This window comes from Ceratotherium simum, unplaced genomic scaffold (assembly GCF_057802395.1).
Source record: "Ceratotherium simum simum isolate JZ-2026a unplaced genomic scaffold, ASM5780239v1 HiC_scaffold_43, whole genome shotgun sequence".
NCBI lineage: Eukaryota > Metazoa > Chordata > Mammalia > Perissodactyla > Rhinocerotidae > Ceratotherium > Ceratotherium simum.
The window spans coordinates 7,288,992-7,312,278 of NW_028261259.1; the positions used below are offsets into that span (position 1 = coordinate 7,288,992).

The following is a 23,287-nucleotide window of genomic DNA, read 5'->3' on the forward strand; positions in this document are numbered from 1 at the left end:
CATGACAGAGAGAGGGGGAGAGGAACGAACTGAAGCAAGATGGCGGAGAGCAAGTGGTCTGGATTTGACACTGGATAATGACCTTGAGCTTTCTGTCCTTGTCTCACATCAGCTTGATGGTGTCACTGAATCCTGTTCTCCACGTGTGGTCCCTGTACCAGCAGCATCAACATCACCTCTTAGAAATGAAAATTCTCCATTCCTTCCCCAGACCTACTAGGGTTGAGGTCTAGCAATCTGAGTTTTAAAAACTCTCCTATGATTGTGATGCACAGTGGGATTTGAGACACATGTCTCCAGGGATAGAAGGAGGGTGGAATATCCACGGGAGCTGAGAACGTTCTCCACGGATAGTAGTCTTCATCCTCCATTTTGTTCAAATTTCACATTTTATTTTGTTTTGAAAATGAAAGATCAAAAGATATGCCCCGACTTCATAGTGGAAACGGTAAGACCATGAAACTAAACACAATCAGAAAACTGAAGATCTATGCACCCTGAAGCCTAAGGAGCTGCATATTCCAGAGGCCAGTTACTGGAATAACTTCCCATCCTGGCGGTGAGGTCAGATGCAGTCAATGGGAGGAGACCTTGGAGAAGCCCCAGCAAGTCTGTGGATACAGTAGACTGCAGGGACTCCAGGCCTGCAGCAGTGAAGGAGAACTCTTAAGTTCTTTGGAGTCGCAAATACCTTCGAAACAGTCACACAGGCTGGTCCATGTGAATCCCTGGACCATGCAGGGGCCGAGGGATCTGCACACCAGCCCTGATCCCACCCCGGCCCACTGTCCATATTGGGCAGAGATGAGTCCAGGAATGGGTCTGGGTCGCTCACAGACCCTCTGCAGGCAACAGGCATCTTCTAGACATATCAGGAGACAGACACAGAAAGTGAAGAAAAGCATGGGAGAGACTGTGGTCTTGAGGACAGACGAGATTGCCGGGGAGGCAGACAGAGCAAGGAGCCAAGGAGGGGGGCGGAGTCAAGATGGCGGCGTAGGCAGACTCTGAACTCACCTCCTCCCGTGGACACAGCCAATTTACAACTACTCGTGGAAAAATTACCCCTGAGACAGAACTGAAAACTGGATAAGAGGAACTCCTGCCACAACGGACAATCCTAACTGGGGTAGAAGAGGCAGAGACTCCCTTCTGGAGAGGAGAAACGCCGCCTTCACAAGCCGCCAGCTTCATGGCCGCCGGGAGCAGCTCACAGGTACGCAGCCTCCCTGGAGGCGCGGGGCCCTGAGCCGGGGAGCGCCCCCGCTGTGGGCATTTTGTGGACCCAGCACAATCGACACCAGCGGCATAATATCTGACTTTGCCTGCTACTAAAGCATTGGGTAGCACCCCCAGAAAACCCGGTTCACAAAGAAACTAAAACTGGCTCTTAAAGGGCCCACGCACAAACTCACCCGTTCCAGAAAGCATCCTAAAATCACCAGAAAGAAAGGTGCACAGTGCTTCGGTGACAAGAGACTCACCTAATAGGCCCTGAGTGCATCTCGGTGAGGGGTGAGACCTCTCCAGGGACTGGGACATTGGCGGCGGCCATTGTTGTGGCCTGGTGTGAGCGTGCTGACACAGACACCATTGGAGTTCTCCCTGAGGCCTGCTAGCCCAGGGTCTGCTCCACCCGCTAGAGCGCCGATCTAATCCAGCTCAGCCAGGGCAGGCAGCCCACCCTAGAGACTAGCCCCACCCAACAACAAGCCCTCAGGCAACGTGTGGGCCTGCATAGATTGGTGACTGGATTCTCTGCAGCCTGGCAACTGAGCTGACTTGAGGCGGGGCAGGGGTGTGCACAAGGAGCGGGTGGAGAGTGTCGGGCGGTGGCAGAGTGTGTGGGGCTCCCGCCCCTGGAGAGACTGGGTCCACTTGGGAGGTCGGGCTCACACGGGCAGGACTGTGTTGACTGTGTGTGTGGACCTCAGGGGCGGCAGGGCTTCTCAGCCACAGAAGACTTGTACTTCTCAAAGACCCACATAGGAGGTTTGCTCCACCTTCCAAAACCTGAAACAATTGGGTGCTCCTGTGCCTGAGGCCAGCCCCACCCAGCTGCAATCCTCAGAGAGCTGACAAGAGACCTAATAGGCTAGAGGCTTACAGCAGTTGTAAGGCCCTGAGCCTAACAACCTGCCACTGGTGAGGGCCTACTCACTTAAAAGAAATACTGCAACACAAATGTGGTATTAGAACTTGCACCCAACTGTCCTGGGGCTCCTCACACCTGATAAAGAGACTGAAGGGCCCACAACAACTACAAGCAGCCAGCATTACAACAGCTGGCCAGGAGCATAACTCAGCCTCCCTGGGTGCCTACAGGAGAGCAAACAGGCCACAGCAGAAGGATACACGTAGCCCACATAGGGGTCACCCCTGGAACATTGAGAACTGAGGGAAGCACACTGGAAGCCTCCTAAGCCATCACTTACATAAGGTCACCTATCCAAGAGCAGGAGGACGAAGCTGACCTACCTAATAATGTAGACACAAGCACAGGGAAAGAGGCAAAATGAAGAGGCAAAAGAATACATTCCAAGTAAGGGGAACAGGACAAAACCCCAGAAAAGGAACTTAGTGAAACAGAAATGAGCAACCTACCCGACAGAGAGTTCAAACTAAGAGTGTTAAGGATGCTCACTGATCTGGGAGAAGAATAGATGGACTCAGTGAGAATGTCAACAAAGAAATGGAAGATATAAAAAGAACCAATCAGAAATGAAGAATACAATACTGGAAATGAAAAACTCATTAGAGGGACTCAAAAGCAGAGTAGAGGATACAGAAGAACGGATCTGTGAGCTGGAAGAAAGACTAGAAGAAATTACCCAAGGTGAACAGGTAAAGAGAAAAGAATTAAAAGAGTGAGGACAGTCTAAGGGACCTCTGGGACAACATCAAGCGCACTAACATCCGTGTTATAGGTGTCCCGGAAGGAGAAGAGCGAGACAAGGGGGCAGAGAATCTATTTCAAGAAATAATAGATGAAAACTTCCCTAACCTAAGGAAGGAAACAGACATCCAGGTACAGGAGGCACAGAGAGCCCCAAAAAAGAGAAACACAAACAGGTCCACACCAAGACACATCATAATCAAAATGTCCAGAATTAAAGATAAAGAGAGAATCCTAAAGCTGCAAGAGAATGTCAAGTTACTTACTAAGGCAACCCCATAAGGCTATCAGCTGACTTCTCAGCAGAAACCTTACAGGCTAGAAGAGAATGGCATGATATATTTAAAGTGCTAAAAGGAAAAACTTACAGCCAAGAATACTCTACCCAGCAAGGTTATCGCTCAAAATGGAAGGAGAGATCAAAATTTTCCCAGATAAGCAAAAATTAAAGGAGTTTGTCACCAAGAAACCAGTGTTACAAGAAATGTTAAAGGGACTGATTTAAGGGGAAAGAGAAGACCACAAATAGGAAAAATTATCTATTTCCACGATTAGAACGTAATGGATACAAATGCACAAAAAGAGGTTGGATATGATATCAAAAACATAAAAGGAGGGAGGAGGGTAGTTAAAGAGTACAGCTTTCAGACAGAGTCAAACTAAAGTGACCATCAATTCTGTATAGAAGAAGTAAGGAACAGAGAAGGACTACTAAAACACTGAGGAAAAAAAAAGTTAAAAATGGCAGTAAGTACATACTTATCAATAGCTACTTTAAATGTCAATGGACTAAATGCTCCAATTAAAAGGCATAGGTGGCTGACTGGATTAAAAAACAAGACCCATATATATGCTGCATACAAGAGACACACTTCAGACCTAAAGACACTCACAAACTGAAAGTGAAGGGATGGAAAAAGATACTCCACGCAAAATGGCAATGAAAAGAAAGCTGGGGGACCAGTACTCATATCAGACAAAATAGACTTTAAAACAAAAACTGTAAAACGAGAGAAAGAAGGGCATTACATAATGAGCAAGGGAGCAATCGAACAGCAGGATATAACACTTGAAAATATCCTACGCACCCAATGTAGGTGCACCTAAATATATAAAGCAATTATTAACAGACATAAAAACAGAAATAGACAGTAACACAATAATAGTAGGGGACTTTAACACTCCACTTACACCAACGCATAGATCATCCAAACAGAAGATCAATAAGGAAACATTGACCTCAAACGGCACACTAGAACAGATGGACCTAGTAGATATATACAGAGCATTCCATCCAAAAACCGAAGAATACACGTTCTTTTCAAATGCACATGGAACGTTCTCCAGGATTGATCACATATTAGGCCACAAAACAAGTCTCCATAAATTTAAGAAGATTGAAATAATACCAAGCATCTTTTCTGACCACAAAGGTATGAAACTAGAAATCAACTATAGGAAGAAAATCAGAAAAGCCACAAATACATGGAGATTAAACAAAATGCTACTGAACAACGACTGGAGTTAATGAAGAAATCAAAGAAGAAATCAAAAATACCTGGAGACAAATGAAAATGAAACAGCGACATGCCAGAATTTATGGGATACAGCAAAAGCGGTTCTAAGAGGGAAGTTTATAGCAATACAGGCCTATCTCAACAAACAAGAAAAATCTCAAATAAACAATCTAACAATGCACCTAAAAGAACTGGAAAAAGAAGAACAAACAAAGCCCAAAATCAGTAGAAGAAGGGAAATAATAAAAATCAGAGCAGAAATAAATGAAATAGAGACCAAAAAACAATAGAAAAATTAATAAAACCAAGAGCTGGTTCTTTGAAAAGATCAACAAAATAGACAAACCTTTAGCTAGACTCACCAAGAAAAAGAGAGAAGGCACAAATAAGTAAAATCAGAAATGAAAGAGGAGTGGTTACAACAGACACCTCAGAAATACAAAAGATTATAAGAGAATACTATGAAAAACTATATGCCAACCAATTCGACAATCTGGAAGAAATGGATAAATTCTTAGAATCATACAACCTTCCAAAACTGGATCAAGAAGAAGTAGAGAATTTGAATAGACCAATCACCAGTAAGGAGATCGAAACAGTAATCAAAAACCTCCCCAAAAATAAAAGTCCAGGACCAGACGGCTTCCTGGTGAATTCTACCAAACATTCAAAGAAGACTTAATACCTATCCTTCTCAAACTCTTCCAAAAATTGAGGAGGGGGAAAGCTCCTAACTCATTCTACGAAGCTGACATTACCCTGATACCAAAACCAGACAAGGACAACACAAAAAGAAAATTACAGGCCAATATCACTGATGAACATCGATGCAAAATCCTCAACAAAATACTAGCAAATCGCATACAACAATACATTAAAAGATTATACACCATGATCAAGTGGGATTTATTCCAGGTATGCAGGGATGGTTTAACATTCGCAAATCAATCAACGTAATACACCACATTAATAAAATGAAGAACAAAAATCACATGATCATCTCAATAGATGCAGAGAAAGCATTTGACAAGATCCAGCATCCATTTATGATAAAAACTCTGAATAAAATGGGTATAGAAGGAAAGTACCTCAACATAATAAAGACCATATATGAGAAACCCACAGCTAATATCATCCTCAATGGTGAAAAACTGAAAGCTATCCCTCTAAGAACAGGAACCAGACAAGGATGCCCACTGTCACCACTCCTATTTAACATAGTATTGGAAGTCCTAGCCAGAGCAATCAGGCAAGAGAAAGAAATAAAAGGGATCCAAATTGGAAAGGAAGAAGTGAAACTGTCACTATTTGCAGATGACATGATTTTATATATAGAAAACCCTAAAGAATCCACCAGAAAACTTTTAGAAGTAATAAACGAATATGGGAAAGTTGCAGGATACAAAATCAACATACAAAAATCAGTTGCATTTCTGTACACTAACAACGAAGTAGCAGAAAGAGAAATTAAGAATACCATCCCATTTACAATTGCAACAAAAAGAATAAAATACCTAGGAATAAACTTAACCAAAGAGGTGAAAGATCTGTACACGAAAACTATAAAACATTTCTGAAAGAAATTGAAGAAGACACAAAGAAATGGAAAGATATTCCGTGCTCTTGGATTGGAAGAATTAACATAGTTAAGATGTCCATACTTCCTAAAGCCATCTATAGATTCAATGCAATCCCTATCAAAGTTCCAACAACATTTTTCACAGAAATAGAACAAAGAATCCTAAAATTTATATGGAACAACAAAAGACCCCGAATAGCTAAAGGACTCCTGAGAAAAAAGAACAAAGCTGGAGGTATCACACTCCCTGATTTCAAAATATACTACAAAGCTATAGTAACCAAAACAGCATGGTACTGGCACAAAAACAGACACACAGATCAATGGAATAGAATCGAAAGCCCAGAAATAAACCCACACATCTATGGACAGCTAATCTTTGACAAAGGAGCCAAGAACATACAATGGGGAAAAGAAAGTCTCTTCAACAAATGGTGTTGGGAAAACTGGATAGCCATATGCAAAAAATGAAAGTAGACCCTTACCTTACACCATACACAAAAATTAACTCCAAATGGATTAAAGACTTGAATGTAAGACCTGAAACTGTGAAAGTTCTAGAAGAAAACATAGGCAGTAGGCAGTATGATGCTCTTCGACATCAGTCTTAGCAACATCTTTTCAAACACCACATCTGACCGGGCAAGAGAAACAATAGAAAAAATAAACAAATGGGACTACATCAAACTAAAAAGCTTCTGCACAGCAAAGGAAACCATCAACAAAACGAAAAGACAACCTAACAATTGGGAGAAGATATTTGCAAACCATACATCTGATAAGGGCTTAACCTCCAAAATATATAAAGAACTCATGCATCTCAACAACAAAAAAACTACCAACCCAATTAAAAAATGGGCAAAAGACCTGAACAGACATTTCTCCAAAGAAGATATACAGATGGCCAACAGACACATGAAAAGATGTTCAAAATCACTAACTATCAGGGAAATGCAAATCAAAACTACAATGAGATATCACCTCACGCCCGTCAGAATGGCTATAATTAACAAGACAGGAAACAACATGTGTTGGAGAGGTTGTGGAGAGAAGGGAACTCTCATACACTGCTGGTGGGAGTGCAAACTGGTGCAGCCACTATGGAAAACAGTATGGAGATTCCTCAAAAATCAACGATAGAACTACCATATGATCCAGCTATTCCACTGTTGGGTATTTATCCAAAGAACTTGAAAACACCAATTTGCAAAGGTACATGCACCCCTGTGTTCATTGCAGCCTTATTCACGATAGCCAAGACTTGAAGCAACCTAAGTGCCCATCAAGGGACGAATGGATAAAGAAGCTGTGGTATATATACACAATGGAATACTACTCAGCCATAAGAAACGACGAAATCCAGCCATTTGTGACAACATGGATGGACATTGAGGGCATGATGCAAAGTGAAATAAGTCAGAGGGAGAAGGTCAAATACCGTATGATTTCCTTCATTAAGTAGTAGATAATAACAACAATAAACAAACACATAGGGACAGAGATTGGATTGGTGGTTACCAGAGGGGAAGGGGGGAGGGAGGAGGGTGAAAGGGATAATTGGGTACATGTGTGTGGTGATGGGTTGTAATTAGTATTTTGGTGGTGAACATGATGTAATCTATGCAGAAATAGAAGTACAATGATGTACACCTGAAATTTTTACAATGTTATAAACCAATGTTACTGCAATAAACAAAAATTAAAATTAAAATTAAGAGAAAAAAAAAAAGGAGCCAAGAAAGGCATCCTGAAAACACAATGAGGAAAGCAGCTTCAGTGCTGAAGAAAAGGTGAGTGGTGCCATTGAGAAATTCCCCATGAGACAGGCTTGACTCTCACAGCATCTCTTTGTAACTTCCATCATGATCTTGACCTTTCATGGTAAACCTCAATATTTATTTATTTGAGTATACTTGGTGAGTTTTCTCCTTTTTATATTAAAATTGATAGGATAATTGAAGCTGAGGAATTAGTGTTTTGAACTTATATTTGTTTTTTCTAGAATTTACACTCAATGAAGAGATGATACCTACTTGAATGAGATTTGTCTTTTAATGTATATTAAATCCGATTCCATACATTTTTATTGTGATTTTGCTTTTCTTTTTTTTTGCTGAGAAAGATTCATCGAGATAACATTTGTTGTCAATCTTCCTCTACTTTCTATGCAGGTCACCGTCACGGCGTGGCTGCTAATGAGTATTGTATGTCCGTGCCTGGTAACTGGACCTGGGCCACCAAAGCACAACATGCCAAACTTAACCCCTCGGCCAGGGGCCAGCACTATGATTTTGCATCTAATTATAACATAAAATCCATCAATCTTTTTCTTTATTGTCACATGGTAATTCAGACATAGGTGATTTCTATATCATGAATTAAGTATCTCTTCTCTGTTACCTGGCAAATTTGTGTAGCATTGATTTTGGAATCTAAACAATGAGCATACCCCCTGGGGACATTATGTTCCACTCAGAGAACCTTGCAGCAGGCTCATTGCCTTCCTTCCCACATTAGATCCAGAGTCATGGAAATGTGTTTGCCTTGCACACAGCACAGAGCACATAGGAATTACTCAACAAACATGTGATAAGTGAACAATTGGTGGCATCATCAGGTCATTCACAGAAGCCAGACTAAGAGAGAACTTCCTTAGGTCAGCAAGGAGAAGTATTCCTTTATATTTGTGATGTTTTAATTTGTAACATTGCAATGTGAACACCAAGTATACTACTTTTATCAAAAGCGTGTTCTGAAGGTTTTCAAAAATCTCGAAATCTCAGAGTAGAGATAAATCAATCTCTGTGAACCTGTTACTTGCTTCAAAGATTGTCAACTCTTATACCATCTGACTTTGTTTATCCTCACACCAATACCCTAAGAATTAACCAGCTGAGATGGCTGAGAGCACATCATTTCAGCTGTAAATATTTCAGTTTCTCTTACAGCTGAGGGATTTTTTGAACACAAACACAATAACGTTATCACATACAAAAATAAAAATGTCATTAGGATAATCAACTATCTAGTCAGTATCCAAAGTCTCCCAGTTTTGTCAAGGTTATTTCCTGGTTTTACATTTTATTTGAGTCAGGATCTTAATGAAACCCTTCTTTTGCAATTGGTTGATCTGTTTCTGAAGTCACTTTTAATCTCTTAGTAGTTCATGCATCTTGGGATTTGGGTGGGATATGAGTGTGTGTGTTTGTGTGTCTACACGGATGTGTGAATTCTTTCTTTCCCGGATGACAGGGCCCTGGAAAGAAGGGCCTGGGCTGTGGGAACAAGGATTTCTACTCTGCTTATGGCTGAACTGAAAAGGCCTCCCTGGGTGACACTTGGAGCCTTCAGAAAGGAGGGGGAAGAAGTATCAAGGAAGTCAATACAATGGCCCTTGTCTTACAGGGTGTTTCCAGGGCATGATGTTCAAAATGCTGGGTGGTAACACTTTAGCTCCTGGTCGTGGGGTGGGTTCTTGGGGTGAGCTCTGAGCAGTGTCTGTTCATCACCCACGTGGGGAGCATTTCAGTATTTTAATTGGTAATGTTGTGTCTGTGGTGTTTAAGATTGGTGATATTCCCCTGCTGGACCCACTTCTATACCTGCCCCTCTCCTGCCTCATCTTTCAAAACTCCCAACAGGAAAGTTTCACATCCCTGTAACACAAATCCACATAACCACAGCACAGACTGGAGAAAAGAACACAGATGTCCCAGGGGCTATGTGCTCTATGCGCTCAGGCCCAACTGCCCCTTTGGGACAAGTCAGCAACAACACGACTGAGTGTGTAAACTAGTGATTGTCTGAGACCATGGACCTCAGAAGCACACGGGCCCAGATGTCACCCTGGGCAGCAAGGGACGGTGTGGGTCATTCAGTGGACAGGATTAAGGTCTATTGTCCTGGCAAACCAGAGCTCACCCCTGATCCGTCAGGCACAGTCGGGGAGGAATGGCCACGATGTACCTGACAGAGAGGCTGGGGGCCTTCTAGCGAATTTCTGTGCAAAGAGAATCATACAAGGAAGTGCGGGGATGCTGTAAATCCTAGTTCACCGAGAGCAGTGAGGTTTATGGAACAAAGTCTGATTGTACCTTTAAAAGCTGCATTGTGAATCTTTCCCTCTGGATATGAAACAAGCAGGAAAAGGACTTCCAAGTGCATGGGGCAGGATCCTAGGAGGATTCCAATCGAGGCGAAGGGTGAACAGGGAGCTCTAGAGGCAGCCTGAGGGGGATGTCCTGTCGGCCCTTAGTCCATCTGCACATGGTCTTCCTCTGGCCTTGTCCTTTCCACAGGCAAACTTTTCTCTTTCTACTTTATTTCCTCATTTAGTGTAGATGCAAATCCAGAGACTGATTAGAAAACGGCAACTTCCAAAATCTGATCAAAAGAAACCTCAACAAGAGAAGTAAAAACATTCATTCTTCCTTGAAAGCTGTAGAAAGACAGCCACTATCCTAGGGAAGGACATGGTCCTGGTAAGTGTTATTTGAAAAACACCCACATTTCAGTGGTTGTTGCTCTGCCTGGGAAAGTTCCTCCAACCTCTACCTCCAGGGAGATCTGAGGGGCTGTCTCTGCTCCTGTCCCAGGTGAACCACACTGAAATGCACCTGTCTTCTGAGGAAGGGGACTTCAGGGTGTCATTCAGTAGCCAGGGAGGAGACTGGTCCTCCCCCCTCCCTTCTGCCACATACAATAAGCTGTAACCATACACGAGTTCTTAATTCAAGGAGGAAAGTGAGATTCTGTGTCTTGTTTACATGAGCATAAGCAGTGAAAGAACCACACCACAACACCCAGGCTGTGACAGAAGCAGGATATAACGTAAGAGTCAAATCTACCATTTACTATTAAAGAAATAATATCGCTCCTCACCAATGGGTTAACAGTCGCTGGGGTGCTGATGTCAGGGAGTTGGAAGGGGTGGGGCCCTCCCTCTGGGGCTTTAGGGGAAACCAGGGAAAGTCTTAGGATGTCCTCCTTCACTCAGGTGGGAAGAGCTGGCCCGGTGCACCCCGAGGGCGCCAGTGTCCCCGCTGCTCAGGAGGAGCTGAACTTGTGGTCTCCAGAGTGTTATGGCTCTTTGCCAAGGGCACGGTGGCTGAAGAGAAGAAACAGACTATTTTGGGGTGCCTCCCTGAGATTCACAGCACACCTCCCTGCCCCCCTTCACTCTGATCCAAACCCTGTGCCGAGTGCTCAGTCCATCAACAGCACCCCGTTTGTCCCTGATGCGGGAGGCATCATTTAGCATCACCCATTTCAGAGGAGGCAACCGAGTCCCAGAGAGGAGAGGGGAGCAGCCTTTCACAGGCCTGGTCAGCAGTGGAGCTGGGATCCAGGCCCATGCTTAACCCGAAGCTATACTGAGCCCCTGGATTCAGTCGCTGCTGGTCCCAACACTCACTAGGCCCTGAACTGGAGGATGGCCAGTTCTTTCTCTTGAAGAGCCGCATTTTGCTCGCCTTATGGTGTGTGGGCTCCAGCCGGCAGGAGAGGCAGTAGCTACAGGACAGAACGGCCTGTGAGCTACCAGGAGCCGCACCTCAGGTGTCCCTCCCAGAGTCTGCCAGCAGCTGAGTCCCGGTGCTCCATGGGTCACCATGCATTGAGGTCTGGGGCTGATCAGGGAGCCAGGCCATACGCTCTGAAGCCAGCCATCAGAGAGAGTCTGGCCTGACCTCACCCAACTCCTGTGCCCTCACCTCTCATCGACACTGAGGGGTTCCATGGCCTGGAACCAGGCCCCAAATCGCTCTTTGGGCTCCAGGTCATACTTATTTGCAGCCTGCTGGAGCAGCTGGATCCTCCTGATGACTTTGCATTTCTGGGAGGAAGGACAGGGTGCAGACAGGGCTTGGGTGGGGAACCCTGCCAGGAACTTGTGGGGAGTGAGGATCTGGTCTGGGGTCTGTGCTAACTCGGGAACCCTCCTGCTTTCCCACTCCATTCAGGACTTGCCTGTCCTCACAGTTGGCTTGAATTAGTTCCTCATCCTGGAAGGTGTCCTTGATGCCAGCCCCTCCCGCACCCGCCAACGTGATGGGATTCCCAGCTTTGTGGATCTAACTCATCCAATAAATGTAAGACCCGAGGGATGAGGACACGAAACATCTTGCCACGTGAGGTCTGTGATTTCCACTTTCCCACTCTCCCCACAGCTGCTCACCTCACGCCATTTCTGGAGGTTCACCAGATTTCCCTGGAAAGAAGACAGCGAATGTCCATCAGAAACAGCCCCCCAAGCCCATAACCAACCCCTATCCCACCCCTTCTCAGGCTGCAGGACTGTCAGTGCCCAGCAGAGGGCAGAACTTCCACAAACAGAACTTGACACTGGGCCAGGCTCTGGGCTCCAGAGCAGGAGGGACAGGGGAGCTGAAGCCAGAGACCTTGTAGCCCACCCATTTCTGATGACAGATGGGAAGACTGAGGCCTCAGGCAAGAAGGGACAGCTGGACCACAGATGTGCTTCCTGACTTGCAGGAGCTGATGGCACTCCCCCAGGGGCAGGGGAGGCTGAGTGCAGCTCAGACACAGCCTCCTGCAGCTCTGCAGGCAGGCAGCTCTGAGCTTCCCCGGGCCGGGGAGCCTCGTGGGGGGCTTACGTGGAGCCTCCGTTCCCGCATCGCTAAGATGAGCCTGACTCCCCAGCTCCCAGGGGTGGCCGTGGGGCTCTCATGAGAGGAGGTTTGCCAGGTACTGAGAGCTCAGGGGCCAGTGCAGGGCTTTCTCCTCCCAAACCTCAGGTTCCTGTTCCCTGGCCGCACCTCCAGGTTCACTCACTTCCAGATCATCCTCCATCCCAATGTTCAGGAGCTTCAGGTGATAGAGGAACATGCCCAGGAAGGGGACGACACCCTGTGAAATCAGGGTGGGAGGGGTGATGAGTCCCACCTCTCAGGTGCCCCCATGGACCCTCCCCCAAATCACTTCACCCCATCCTCTTGCCCACCACAGACTCCCACAGAGAGCAGCCTATGACCCTCAGCAGCCTCGCCCCAGTTGCCCCCTCCAGGACCACCCAACGTCCCCCGTCAGCTACCAGGGGCGGCTTTTGGCAAATCCCAGGTTGTGCGGTCCCTGCCACTCCCCCCCCAAATCCATCCTCGGCCCAGCCATTTCAGGCCTCCTCCTGGTCACTTCCAGGGCAGGCATTTCAGGCTCTGGGGCTCCAGGAGCTGGGCTGGAGGAGGAGGGACCCCTCTCTTTGGGAGGCCTCCAGCCGTGAGGGAGGAGACCCCCTCCTCTGACGCCTGGACCCTCCCCCTCAGGCCCCCTCACTTGCTGCTGCCTCTCCTGGGCTCCCTGGGGGTCCATCTCCAGGGTGGCCCTCACAGAGGTCACATCCTGCAGGGTCAAGGACAGGCTCCGGAGGCCATGCTCCCTTCCCCGTGTCTCCCAGGCCCCTGATCTTGGACCCTGGACATCTGGTGTCTATGGCTGCTCCCATTCTAGAGTGCTCTGATTCTAGTCAATCCCAGCTCCAACACTCCCTCCTCTGTGCCCTCAGGCCTTCCCAGGCCCCTAAGCCTCTCTCCTCATCAGAAAAGTGTGAGGAGGACTCCCCATGCCTCTCAGGGTCCCCTGAGGACTCAGTGTCATCTGACTGTCACCAGTACTCTCCCCTTGCCCCTCGAGGAGGAGGAGCACAAAGCTCCTGCACATTCCTCTCCCCCTTGTACCTCATCACCCACCCCTGTGAGGCCTGCACCACAGATCATCTCCCTCCATTTCCCAGATGAGGAGACCGAGGCCCACAGAGGGGCGGTGACTTGCTCAGGGGCCCACAGAGGAGAGACCGCTCCCCCTCCCAGCCAGAGGCCCTGTCCCCCGGCCTTCACTCTTCCTCCAGACACACCTCTGACCAAGGTCCTCTCCTCTGGACTCTCGGGGTGTGTCTAGGCCCTTAGTCAGGCTGAGGCATGGATGGGGAGGCAAAAGGTGTCTCAGGGGGCATATCCAAGTGGATTCTGCCTGGCCCAGCCCCCTGGGATTTTCTGACTCCAGGCTGGACCTGAGGTCATGCCAAATGCTTCAGCTCCCTAGGATCCCCTCAGGATTGTCCCTGCACAGAACTCCTCCTTCATTCACTCAGGAAGGGGACCCCCTTCTGCCACATCTGAGTGACAGTGTAGGGGGTGACCAGGGCACTGTGTAATGGTGACATTTGCATCCTTTTTTACTTGGAAACTTCTAATGTCCTGCCAGGAAGGTCCATTCAGAATCTGTAGGTTCCCCGATAATTCTCATTGCCATCTGGGGCGTATCCTTGTCAACAAGGCACCGGGGTAGACTTTCACTGGGTTGTCAGCAATGACCACTATCGGGATAGAGTGCAGAGTCCCAGAGAGCACACAGTTCTGTCCCAGATCCACCATACGTTCCAAGGCTGGGCAGCCCGTGTGTGCACCTGGCCTGTGTGACCACACAGTGCCCATCCCTGGGGCAGGCAGGGTGCTCTTCCCTGTGAGGTGCAGTGAAGACCGAAGGAGCAGCAGGGGCCTGGCTTCCTGAGGACAGACTGGGCTGCTTTAGGAAGAAAGAAACCCCACCCACTCCATCCACCCGCCAGCCTGGAGGAAGATGAGGGCGAGCTGATGGGCCCGCATGGAAGCTAGAGACCTGCTCATTCTGCCAGCTCCTCACATCCTGGAACAATCCAATCAACACCACTCTACGCCATGACACAGGCCTCCTACCCCCAACAGTCCCCACCTGCCCCTGCAGCTCACACCCCCCGCTTCCTGTCAAGCTTGACAAGACACACCGTTATTTCTCAGGGAACCTTAAGTGAAAAACTTACCAAAGAACACCCTGCCTGGTCCCTCCTCCCTCCTCACTTTCCCTCCTTCCAGATCTCGAGCCTCCACTCACCTCCGTGAGCAGCTTCCTCCTCTCCCGCTGGTCCATTCTGCACAAGGTTTTAAATTTTTTGCAGTTCCTCCTGAGGAGGGAAAAAAGGAATGAAACACTGTGGGGTGGTTTAAAGGTAAATCCCTTTTGTTTCAAAGCGCAGAATTATCCAGACAGCCTGGATGAGCGTTTTCAGTGTGTCCTCTGAGCCCAGAGGTCTCTGGGACTGGGGAGGGGGCTCTCTTGTTGTCACCTGGGGCCTTCATTCTCTTATCTACTGAACAAACCTGTTTTAAAGATTCTTGATTTCAGGTGGACAGAGAGTTCTGTTGCTGCAAAGCAAACACTTGAAAATCTTCAATTTGGTTCAAGTCAGGGTCTGGCACTTCGGGAAACTGATTCCTGAAGCAGAACCACTGGCCTAAGTTTCCAGAAAGACTCCATGCCTCCCAACCAGGTCAGACCCTGTCCCCAGGGTTCATTGTCTCCCAGGAGGTCCCAGCTTACTGAAGGGCAATGGCAGTCCTGTGGGGGGTGTCTGGTCCACCCAGGTGGTGCTCTCATGGAGAGAGACCTACCCACCTGGACACCCATCTCCATGTCTTTTTTAAACGCTGAATGGAGGGGCTCTGCATTGCCCAGAGGATGGCATGGAGTGAAGACAGGTTCCTCAGGCCTTGGCACTTCTGGGGAAGGGAAGAGAATGTGTTGTGAGGGGGAGCTGGAGCCCTGCTTCCTCTGGCTCCTGTCCCCTCATGGACGTCTCCTGTCCTGGATGAGACAGAGGCTTAGGAAACCCGGGAAGAGCACAGCTGGACCCTGATGAGGAACACTCCCAGGGAGGAGGATTTTAGCTCAAGCCAAGGAAGGAGCCCAGGATGGGGTGAGCTTCCTACCACTGGGACCAGGAGTCAGGTCATCGAGGCCCTGGCAGGAGGGGCCTAAGGATTGTGCGAAGGCTCAGACCACAGACTTCAATCCTGAGAACTGAGTAAGGAGAAGGAACGGTTCCCACGACTCCAGAGAGGGGTTCCCAGGGCCTCCCACATCTTACTTTGGCCACCTGGATGCAGAGCTCCACCACCCTGGCCCTGTCCTGGGCCGTCATGGTCGGGTCCCCGAGGCAGGTGGTGATGACACATTTGACCACTCTGCTAAAGTGGGTCATGGTGGCATGGATGGTGGGTTCAAGGTGCTCATTGGCCCTGTTGTCCCACTGGGACAAGATGGAGTCCAGGAAGTCATGGAGTATCACTTTCTTGAAGAGCTCCTGGGGAGGACAGGGAGTGTCACACATCCCTGCCACAGCCCAGCTCAGCGTCCGCAGCCCCCAGTCCCAGGCCTGGTCAGTGATGAGAGCTGGAGTTCAGGAAGCTGAGAATGCGGCCTGAGGCTTGTGGGAGTCCCTGGGTGTTGCCTGTGTCCCCTGAGGGTACCCAGCACAGGATGACCCAGGACCCAATACTGTGGCCCAGGGAAGTGGCATTTGCTCACCGCTCAGTCTCACTTCGTCCAAGCACCAGAACTCGGCTCCTGCTTGACCGTCTCTAGGGGCATCTTCCACCCATTCTGATCATCCTGGGGTCTGACTCCTCTTTCAGATGCACATTCCCCCAAGGGAGCAACAACCACGGGCTTTGTTTGTCTGCCATGTAGTCATGTACACATGAGGTGCCTAATAAGTGCTGAGCCTGTTGAGGCCTCCTGGGCAAATGAGTGAACTAGCCAAGGACCAGACAGTACTTCAGTGTGTTCCCCTCCCTCACCAAAGCACAGACTCTGCCCAACTTCCTCTCTGCTCCACCTCATCCATCTGTACAGCCACTCTGCATGGCAGCTGCTCTCAGTGTCCATCTCTATAGTCTACATGAGGACAGCAAAGGCTTGGGAGTTAAGAAGTCTGCTCAGGTTACATGAGGGTAAGCAGGGAAGCTGGACCGAGATCATGGGATTCTGGATCAGGAAATGGCAGGTGTGGGGAAGCTCATGGCACAGAGAAGGCCGGCCCCACCTGCCCTGAGAGCCCCACTGCTCACCACATCCATCAGTGTCAACTGATCTGCCACCAGCCAGGGAGGGAACTCCAAGAAGTCAGGCTTCTCCTCCCTCAGAAGGTTCTTGGTAGTCACGTCCCAGGGGCAGGTGGGTTCTGGGGCTGGATCTGGCTCTGCTGTTATCTCTCCAGGTGGAGGGAGGATTCTCCCTGGAGCCAATGGTCCATCTGACTCCTGCTCAGGAGCTGGCACTGGGGCTGGAGCTGATGTTGGTGGTGGCTCTGACCCTGGAAGGACTGATGGAGGTGACACTGGCTCCAGCTCTGGCACAGGTGGTGGAACTAGAGCTGGAGCTGGATCTAGCCGTGGAGCTGGCCCTTGCTCTGGCTCTGGAGCTGGGGGGAGCTCTGGAGATGGTACTGCAGCAGGAGAAAGAAACAGTGTCACTCAAGTAGCTGACTTCCCCTGTGCCTGTCAAAGACAGGAAAGACCCCACTGCCTTGAAGGGAACAAAGCCTCTGAACACTCAGCAAATTTTCTTCCCAGACTGCAGTCACCTCACCTTCCAGCTCTGCCTCAATGGGCCGTGGATGCTCCAGCTGGACCTGGAGAAGGTAGGCATGGCCCTGCAGCCCCGAGCCAGGCAAGCTGACATGCAGAGAGGCCAGCTTCACCCTGAAGCAGGGATAGTGCAGGGGCTCCCAGAAATCCTGCCCTGGGTCCAGGCAAGTTCATACCAGAGAAGAGATGGCACTGGGGGAGGCAAGTGGGCAACAGAGTCAGAGGCCTGGCCTTTCCCTCCACACTTCTCCCCCAAGGCACCTGGCTTGGGACTAGGCCCCTATGCCTGCCCCTTCCCATCCAAGGGAGAGCCCCACGGCATCAGTGGTCCCTGTGAGGCTATCCTGGCAGTGGCAGGCCTGCTTATACAGCAGGTTGAACACAGATTCTTTCGTGACTCTCTTCTCGCTGACACTCTTCTCCCAAAGGGCCGGGACACAGCCCAGCCCAGCCCTCCATGCACTTGTACAACTGGACTGAGCACTGAGGCAGATTTGTGAGCAGGTTGCTCACACATCTCCTATCTTGGGCCTGGAGGTTGATTTCAGAAGAGGTGGATGTGGGGAGGCAGATTTTGATGGGTCTGTGGTGGGAATGGGTCTCTTGGGGACAACTCAGCCAAGCCACCCCTCTGATTCCCAGGGGTCCTGAAACCCATCCAAGCTCTTTGAGTCCTGTCCTCTTAGATTGGAAGCCACCAGACCTCGGCCTTCCCATGGAAATCAAAAGATGCGTGAGATGTGGGTTCTGACAGGCCTGCCCCAGCCACAGCCCCCATCTCTCCCTCCACACATTGTTCTGTAGAGACAGGAAGCCCTTCTTCGGGACCCAAAGACCACTCACGTTTTCAGATGGTCCTGCGCTCTGCCCTCCTGGCTGGAATAAGGAAAGATGCCTCTAGATGTAAAGGAGGCTATCAGGGAACCACTTGGGATGTACGATGGAGGACAGGACCTGCGAATGATGTCCAATGTGACTGTCTGACTCTCAGACGACAATTGAGGCCCAGCGATTGTATCTCCTTTATTCACTGAGTTGTACTAAGTGTCTCCAAAAGTCCTGCATGTAGTAGGTGCTTAATCTAAATGGTTGCATGATTGAAGTCCAACCAGAACCATCCCAGACACCTGAGTGGGACTGGGGCCCCTCTGCTGCCACAGAGATCCCTGATTGGCTACCACAAGGAAAACGACCAGGACCAGCTGGACAGAATCTCCACCTCCTTGACAGGGTGGTTTCCATGTGCTTTTCCAAACTCAGAAAGGCCACATCCCAGAAAAGGATGAGGCAGACTACTTTTCATGACAAAGAGAGAAATAATAATCATGAAAAACCACAGCATGTCTACAGCCCTCTCTGCAGATCCAGGCACCAGGTAAGCACCTGCCATTGCTGATCCCATTAGTCCCTACAAGATCACCATGAAATTTACCCCTCCCCCCACTTTTCAGAAGAGCAAAATGAGGCTCAGAGAGATGTGGGGATTTGCCCAAGGTACACAGCTGGCAGTGGGCAGAGTCACCACTGTGCTGAGGAGGGAGTGGCTACTCAGCTAGTAAACAGCTGGTCCAGGACCCGGTGGGATGTGTCTAAGGCCGAGTAGTTGACCATGAAGGTGGTGAAGCTGGACATGTTCCTACTCAGGAAAGCTGGTGCCATGGACTCTGTCAGCTTCTTCATCATGCTGCCTGGAGGGCACGCATCCTGCAGGACTCATTTAAATTCACAGTGGACTCATGCTCACACTGGGGGAGAGGAGGAGGAACATACAGTCAGTGAGACCATGGTGAACCACCAGGAGGACTGAGGTGACTTTCTACCCTCCTGTGTAGCTTGTGGGGAGGAGTGGAGGTCCAGATTCCTTTGGGAGTGGTACTGTGGGGCACTCTAGTGAGAAAACTCTGGGGCAGCGGTTCCCAGCGGAATCTCAGATTTGAGTCTGGATTCTAGTACTGCCTTGATCATCTCAGGGTCCTGGGTGTGAAGACCCCTCTGCACCCACACTCACCTCAGACCAGCCCTGGTCATTGATGGACTGGTGCACCTGTGTCCAATCCAGGGAGATGGCAAACTGGAAAGCATCCACCAGCTCCTCGACCATCTCCTGGGTGCAGCTCTGCAGTGACAGTGCGCAGCAGTCAGGCCAGGGGGGATCAGGGGCCTGCCTGGACTTTGCCACAGTGGGAAACCCCAACACAGATCAGGCACAGAGCAGCATCTGCACAGACTCCACCAGGGAAGGAATGCGAGGCACCTTGAGGTCCTGGCATTCACATGCGGATAGAGGAGCTTGGTCCCCAGCACTCACCTTCCTCTCCTGCAGTCAAGATCTTGAGTACGAACATGACACACTGCCCTACTCCCACCATCTAGCTTCCTGCTCCTGCCCAGCCTGGATCCTCCTCATCCCCAACTTCCCTAACTCCACCTCCCCCCCACAAACACACAATGAGGGTCAAGGGGTGTGGGGCTGTCCTTTTGGGATCACAGTTCTGGCCTGACCTAGAGTGGCCTACCCTGGCCTACACTGTTACCTCATGGTTCCTCCTGCCAAAAGACCACACACATTCGAGGTGAGAGCTGAGCCAACGTCTAAAGTGACTTAAGACGCTTTCATTCTGGGCTTTATGGGAGCCAGAGCCTCGGAAAGTCACGGGACCACACGAGAACATCCTGCTGTGTTGAGTGTCTCCACTCAAATGAACTCGACAGGAGGCTGTGATTACAATGTGGGTGCCTGGTAACCAGAGTTCTAATTTCTGTTGGGCGCTGTCACCAAGGAAGTGAGGTCACTTCTTGAAGGTTCTATTACTTAGCCCCTTCCTTCAATGAGACCCACCCAAATCCCCCGCTAGGATCTTGGCTGCTCTCCCTCCTTGCCCATGTCATCTCCATCACTGTACACAAATACCCATCACCACCCACCCCACAGCTCGTTGGGAGTGGATCCAGGCCCCAGCTTTGAGGAGACAGAGCTGAGTTCAGACGTCTTTTTTCCTACCAGTTCTGTGTCCTGGAAAAGCTGCTGTGCCTCTCAAGATCTCCCCAGTCTCCCAAGCTGCACAATGAAGATTGCGCTAAAAACAGCTTCCTAGGGACCTCATCAGGTGTATATGCGATAATAAGTACAACACCTGTGGGCTGGTGTCACATGTGTCTAATGCACACACTTAGAGATGGAGGAAGTACAAGGAGTAGGACATCACATAGAATACCAGTCAGAACTTCTCTGGCTCCCAGATGTGTGATCTTTGGTAAGTCACTGCCGCTCTGAGCCTCATTTTCAGGTCTGCATCCTGAAGGGGTGGAAATTAGAGGAAATTCAGACATTGTGATCCACTGGCATTAAGCCTTCCACGGTCCCCTGTTTTACTCAGAATCAGTCCCAAGAGCCTCATGTTGACCTATGTGGTGGGAGCCTCCACAATATTCCCAATGCTCCCTGCCTCCTGAAGTGCACATCCTTGTGTCACCACTAAGTGGTCAGTATCTGGCTTCTGAACAACAGAACACAGCCAAGGTGATGGGATGTCACTTCCAAGTTTTAATTACAAAACGTCTGTCACTTCCCACTTACTGGCTTACTTGGGTTCCCTACTTACCTCCCTCCTTCTGTTTCCATCTCTCTCTCTCTTACTCTCGCTCTCACTTTCACTCTCTATCAAATCACCAGAACTGGGAGAGCAAGTGCTGATGTTTTCAGTTGCACTACGTAGAGGCTCCATAGGAGAGAACTGAGGGAGTGTCCAGCCAACAGACAGAGAGGAGCTCAGACTCTCGGTCCAAATAGATCCTGACAAAACCCATGTGAGTGATCTTGGGTGGGAATCCTCCCCCATTTGAGCCCTGTTGAGACCACAACCCTGCTTCACAGAGACTTTGAGGCAGAGGCACCCAGCTAAGCCATGCCTGATGCTTGGCTCACAGAAATTGCGAGAAGTTCAATATATGTACCTTGTAGGTGGCAGGTTTAGGAGTAATGTTGTCACAGAGGAACAGAAAGTAACAGTCTACCATGTCCCAGGATCCAGCCTGATCACCCTCCTCTCTCCACTCCTCTCTCTTCTCAGGCTCCCTCCAGCCACACTGGCCACATTTCTGACCTTCCCTGGTCAAACTCGCTTCTTCCTGTGAGTATCTGCACCAGGGAGCCTTCTCCTTGACACACTAACTGTTCCCATACATACGCAGGGGTCCTTACACTTGTCATTCTGGTCACAGCAAAGGTCTGAAATGCCTCAGGGGAACCTTTCAGAACCTCCTAGCACAGTCTCTACCATCACAAATCTCACATCCAGAAGAGCATTACATGATTTCCTCCTCCTTCCTCTCACTGAGATAAAATGAGTACATGAGGAAGGGCTGTCTGCTTTGGCTGAAGCAGAGGCAACTCCTTCTGGTTATACCAGGCACAGGACTGTCTCTTCCAGGCCAAATTTTTCCCACCACGAGTCCATTGTTTAAGGAAACCGTCATTCCCTCTCTTTCCCCAAGAACACAGTGAAGCATCCCCTCTCCCTGTGCTGAATCACCATAAACCAACAGCCAGAAGATAAGCACAAGGTTAAAACACCACCAGATCCTGAATTCAGTCACTGCTGAGACCTTCCCATCAATGTTTTCATTCAATGGTGACTCCTGAGGACACCTTTCCCCTGAGACCTACTCCCAGCCTGTCCTTAGCTTCTTATAGCAACACTGAGATTTCCTCAGAGTCCTCCCAACCTGGGCAAAAAACATTCTGAAATGTTCTCTGTATTAATTTTCAGGGACTGGGGACATTGGTAGGTGTAATTTGAGTGTGTATGTGCAGTAGTTTCTACGCATGTATTCTATTTTTCAGACAGATAAAATAGCGTGGCTACTCAATGCACCAAGAAAATGGAAAACTGATCAATTTTTTTCATGATGTGAAGTCTTTAGAGAGTAAATGTCATGGTTAAGAGCACAGAATATGGAGCTAACTCCTCATGTCCAAATTCCAGCTCAATCCCTTATTAGATATTTGTATTGACTGAGTTATTTACCTGATTGGTGCCTCAGTTTCTTCATCTCTCAGTTGTCAATAATGATCAGCATAACTATTTTGTAGGTTTATGGAGAGTATTAAAGGAGTTAATGTTTGAAAAATGCTTGGAACTCCTAGTGTATTACCAGTGCTGCATCTATATATTAGAAATAAAATTTAGAAATTCTTCTGACACTGCCTGTGAGCCCCAGATGGTGAGACTGTTGCCTGGATGTATGTAGAAAGCACTCCATGACATACGATGAATAAATGAGTGAACAACATTGGCAAATGCATTACCAATGTCATCTATGTCACCCTACAGGCATTCCCAAGCCGAACCACACACAAACATTCCTGCTCTGTCCTGCATCACATTCCCTGGAGGAATCACTGGGGCTCTTGGACCCTGGTAACCGTACCCACTAAAGGTTCTTTTCTGTCAGCAAGCCCCAGTCTTTGTCCAATTGCTGCAGCTCACAGGGTCTGTACTCTGATCCTTGTCTTCACTAGAGGGAGAAGTGCCATCCCCAGAGCTGGGCAGACACAGAGCCTGACCCTTGGAGAAAATGATTCCCTGGCCCTGGGGCAGGTAGAAGAGTATAGGGACAGAGTGGGATTTGGGGAAAATCCTCCAGGTGTTGTCAGAAGGGATGGAGGCAGGGGATGTGTCAGCAAGGACTGGTCAGGTTGGTGGGCCTTGGTGGTTAAATAGTAGGGGGGCTGGGAAGTTTCCTAGGTTCTAACATAATACAATCAATATGACGGTCATGAAATCAGAATCAGCCTAATTAAGGCCAAATTAACCCAATGTCAGCTGTTCCCTGACTCTCTAATCCAGTAGTGACTTATAATAAGGGTATTCGTGTT

At 48.8% G+C, this 23,287-nt stretch overlaps 1 protein-coding gene across 27 annotated transcripts in view; it reads right to left on the reverse strand.

Moving 5' to 3' along the window:
• Nucleotides 1–23,287, reverse strand: part of LOC147911506 (ral guanine nucleotide dissociation stimulator-like) — a 54,045-nt gene that overhangs the window by 9,210 nt on the left and 21,548 nt on the right. For 17 of the 27 annotated variants that reach the window (XM_087427993.1, XM_087427991.1, XM_087427986.1 and 14 more), the window contains 11 exons: nt 20,625–20,705; nt 18,253–19,525; nt 17,411–17,601; nt 16,891–17,267; nt 15,909–16,124; nt 15,437–15,540; nt 14,876–14,945; nt 12,785–12,859; nt 12,168–12,200; nt 11,704–11,825; nt 11,124–11,503 (listed from right to left, as the gene is read on the reverse strand). In XM_087427993.1, the coding sequence (XP_087284119.1) occupies nt 11,242–11,503; nt 11,704–11,825; nt 12,168–12,200; nt 12,785–12,859; nt 14,876–14,945; nt 15,437–15,540; nt 15,909–16,124; nt 16,891–16,899 (891 nt within the window). In that variant the 5' untranslated portion in view covers nt 16,900–17,267; nt 17,411–17,601; nt 18,253–19,525; nt 20,625–20,705 and the 3' untranslated portion in view covers nt 11,124–11,241. The other 10 variants (XM_087427999.1, XM_087427997.1, XM_087427998.1 and 7 more) reach the window with 10 other exon arrangements.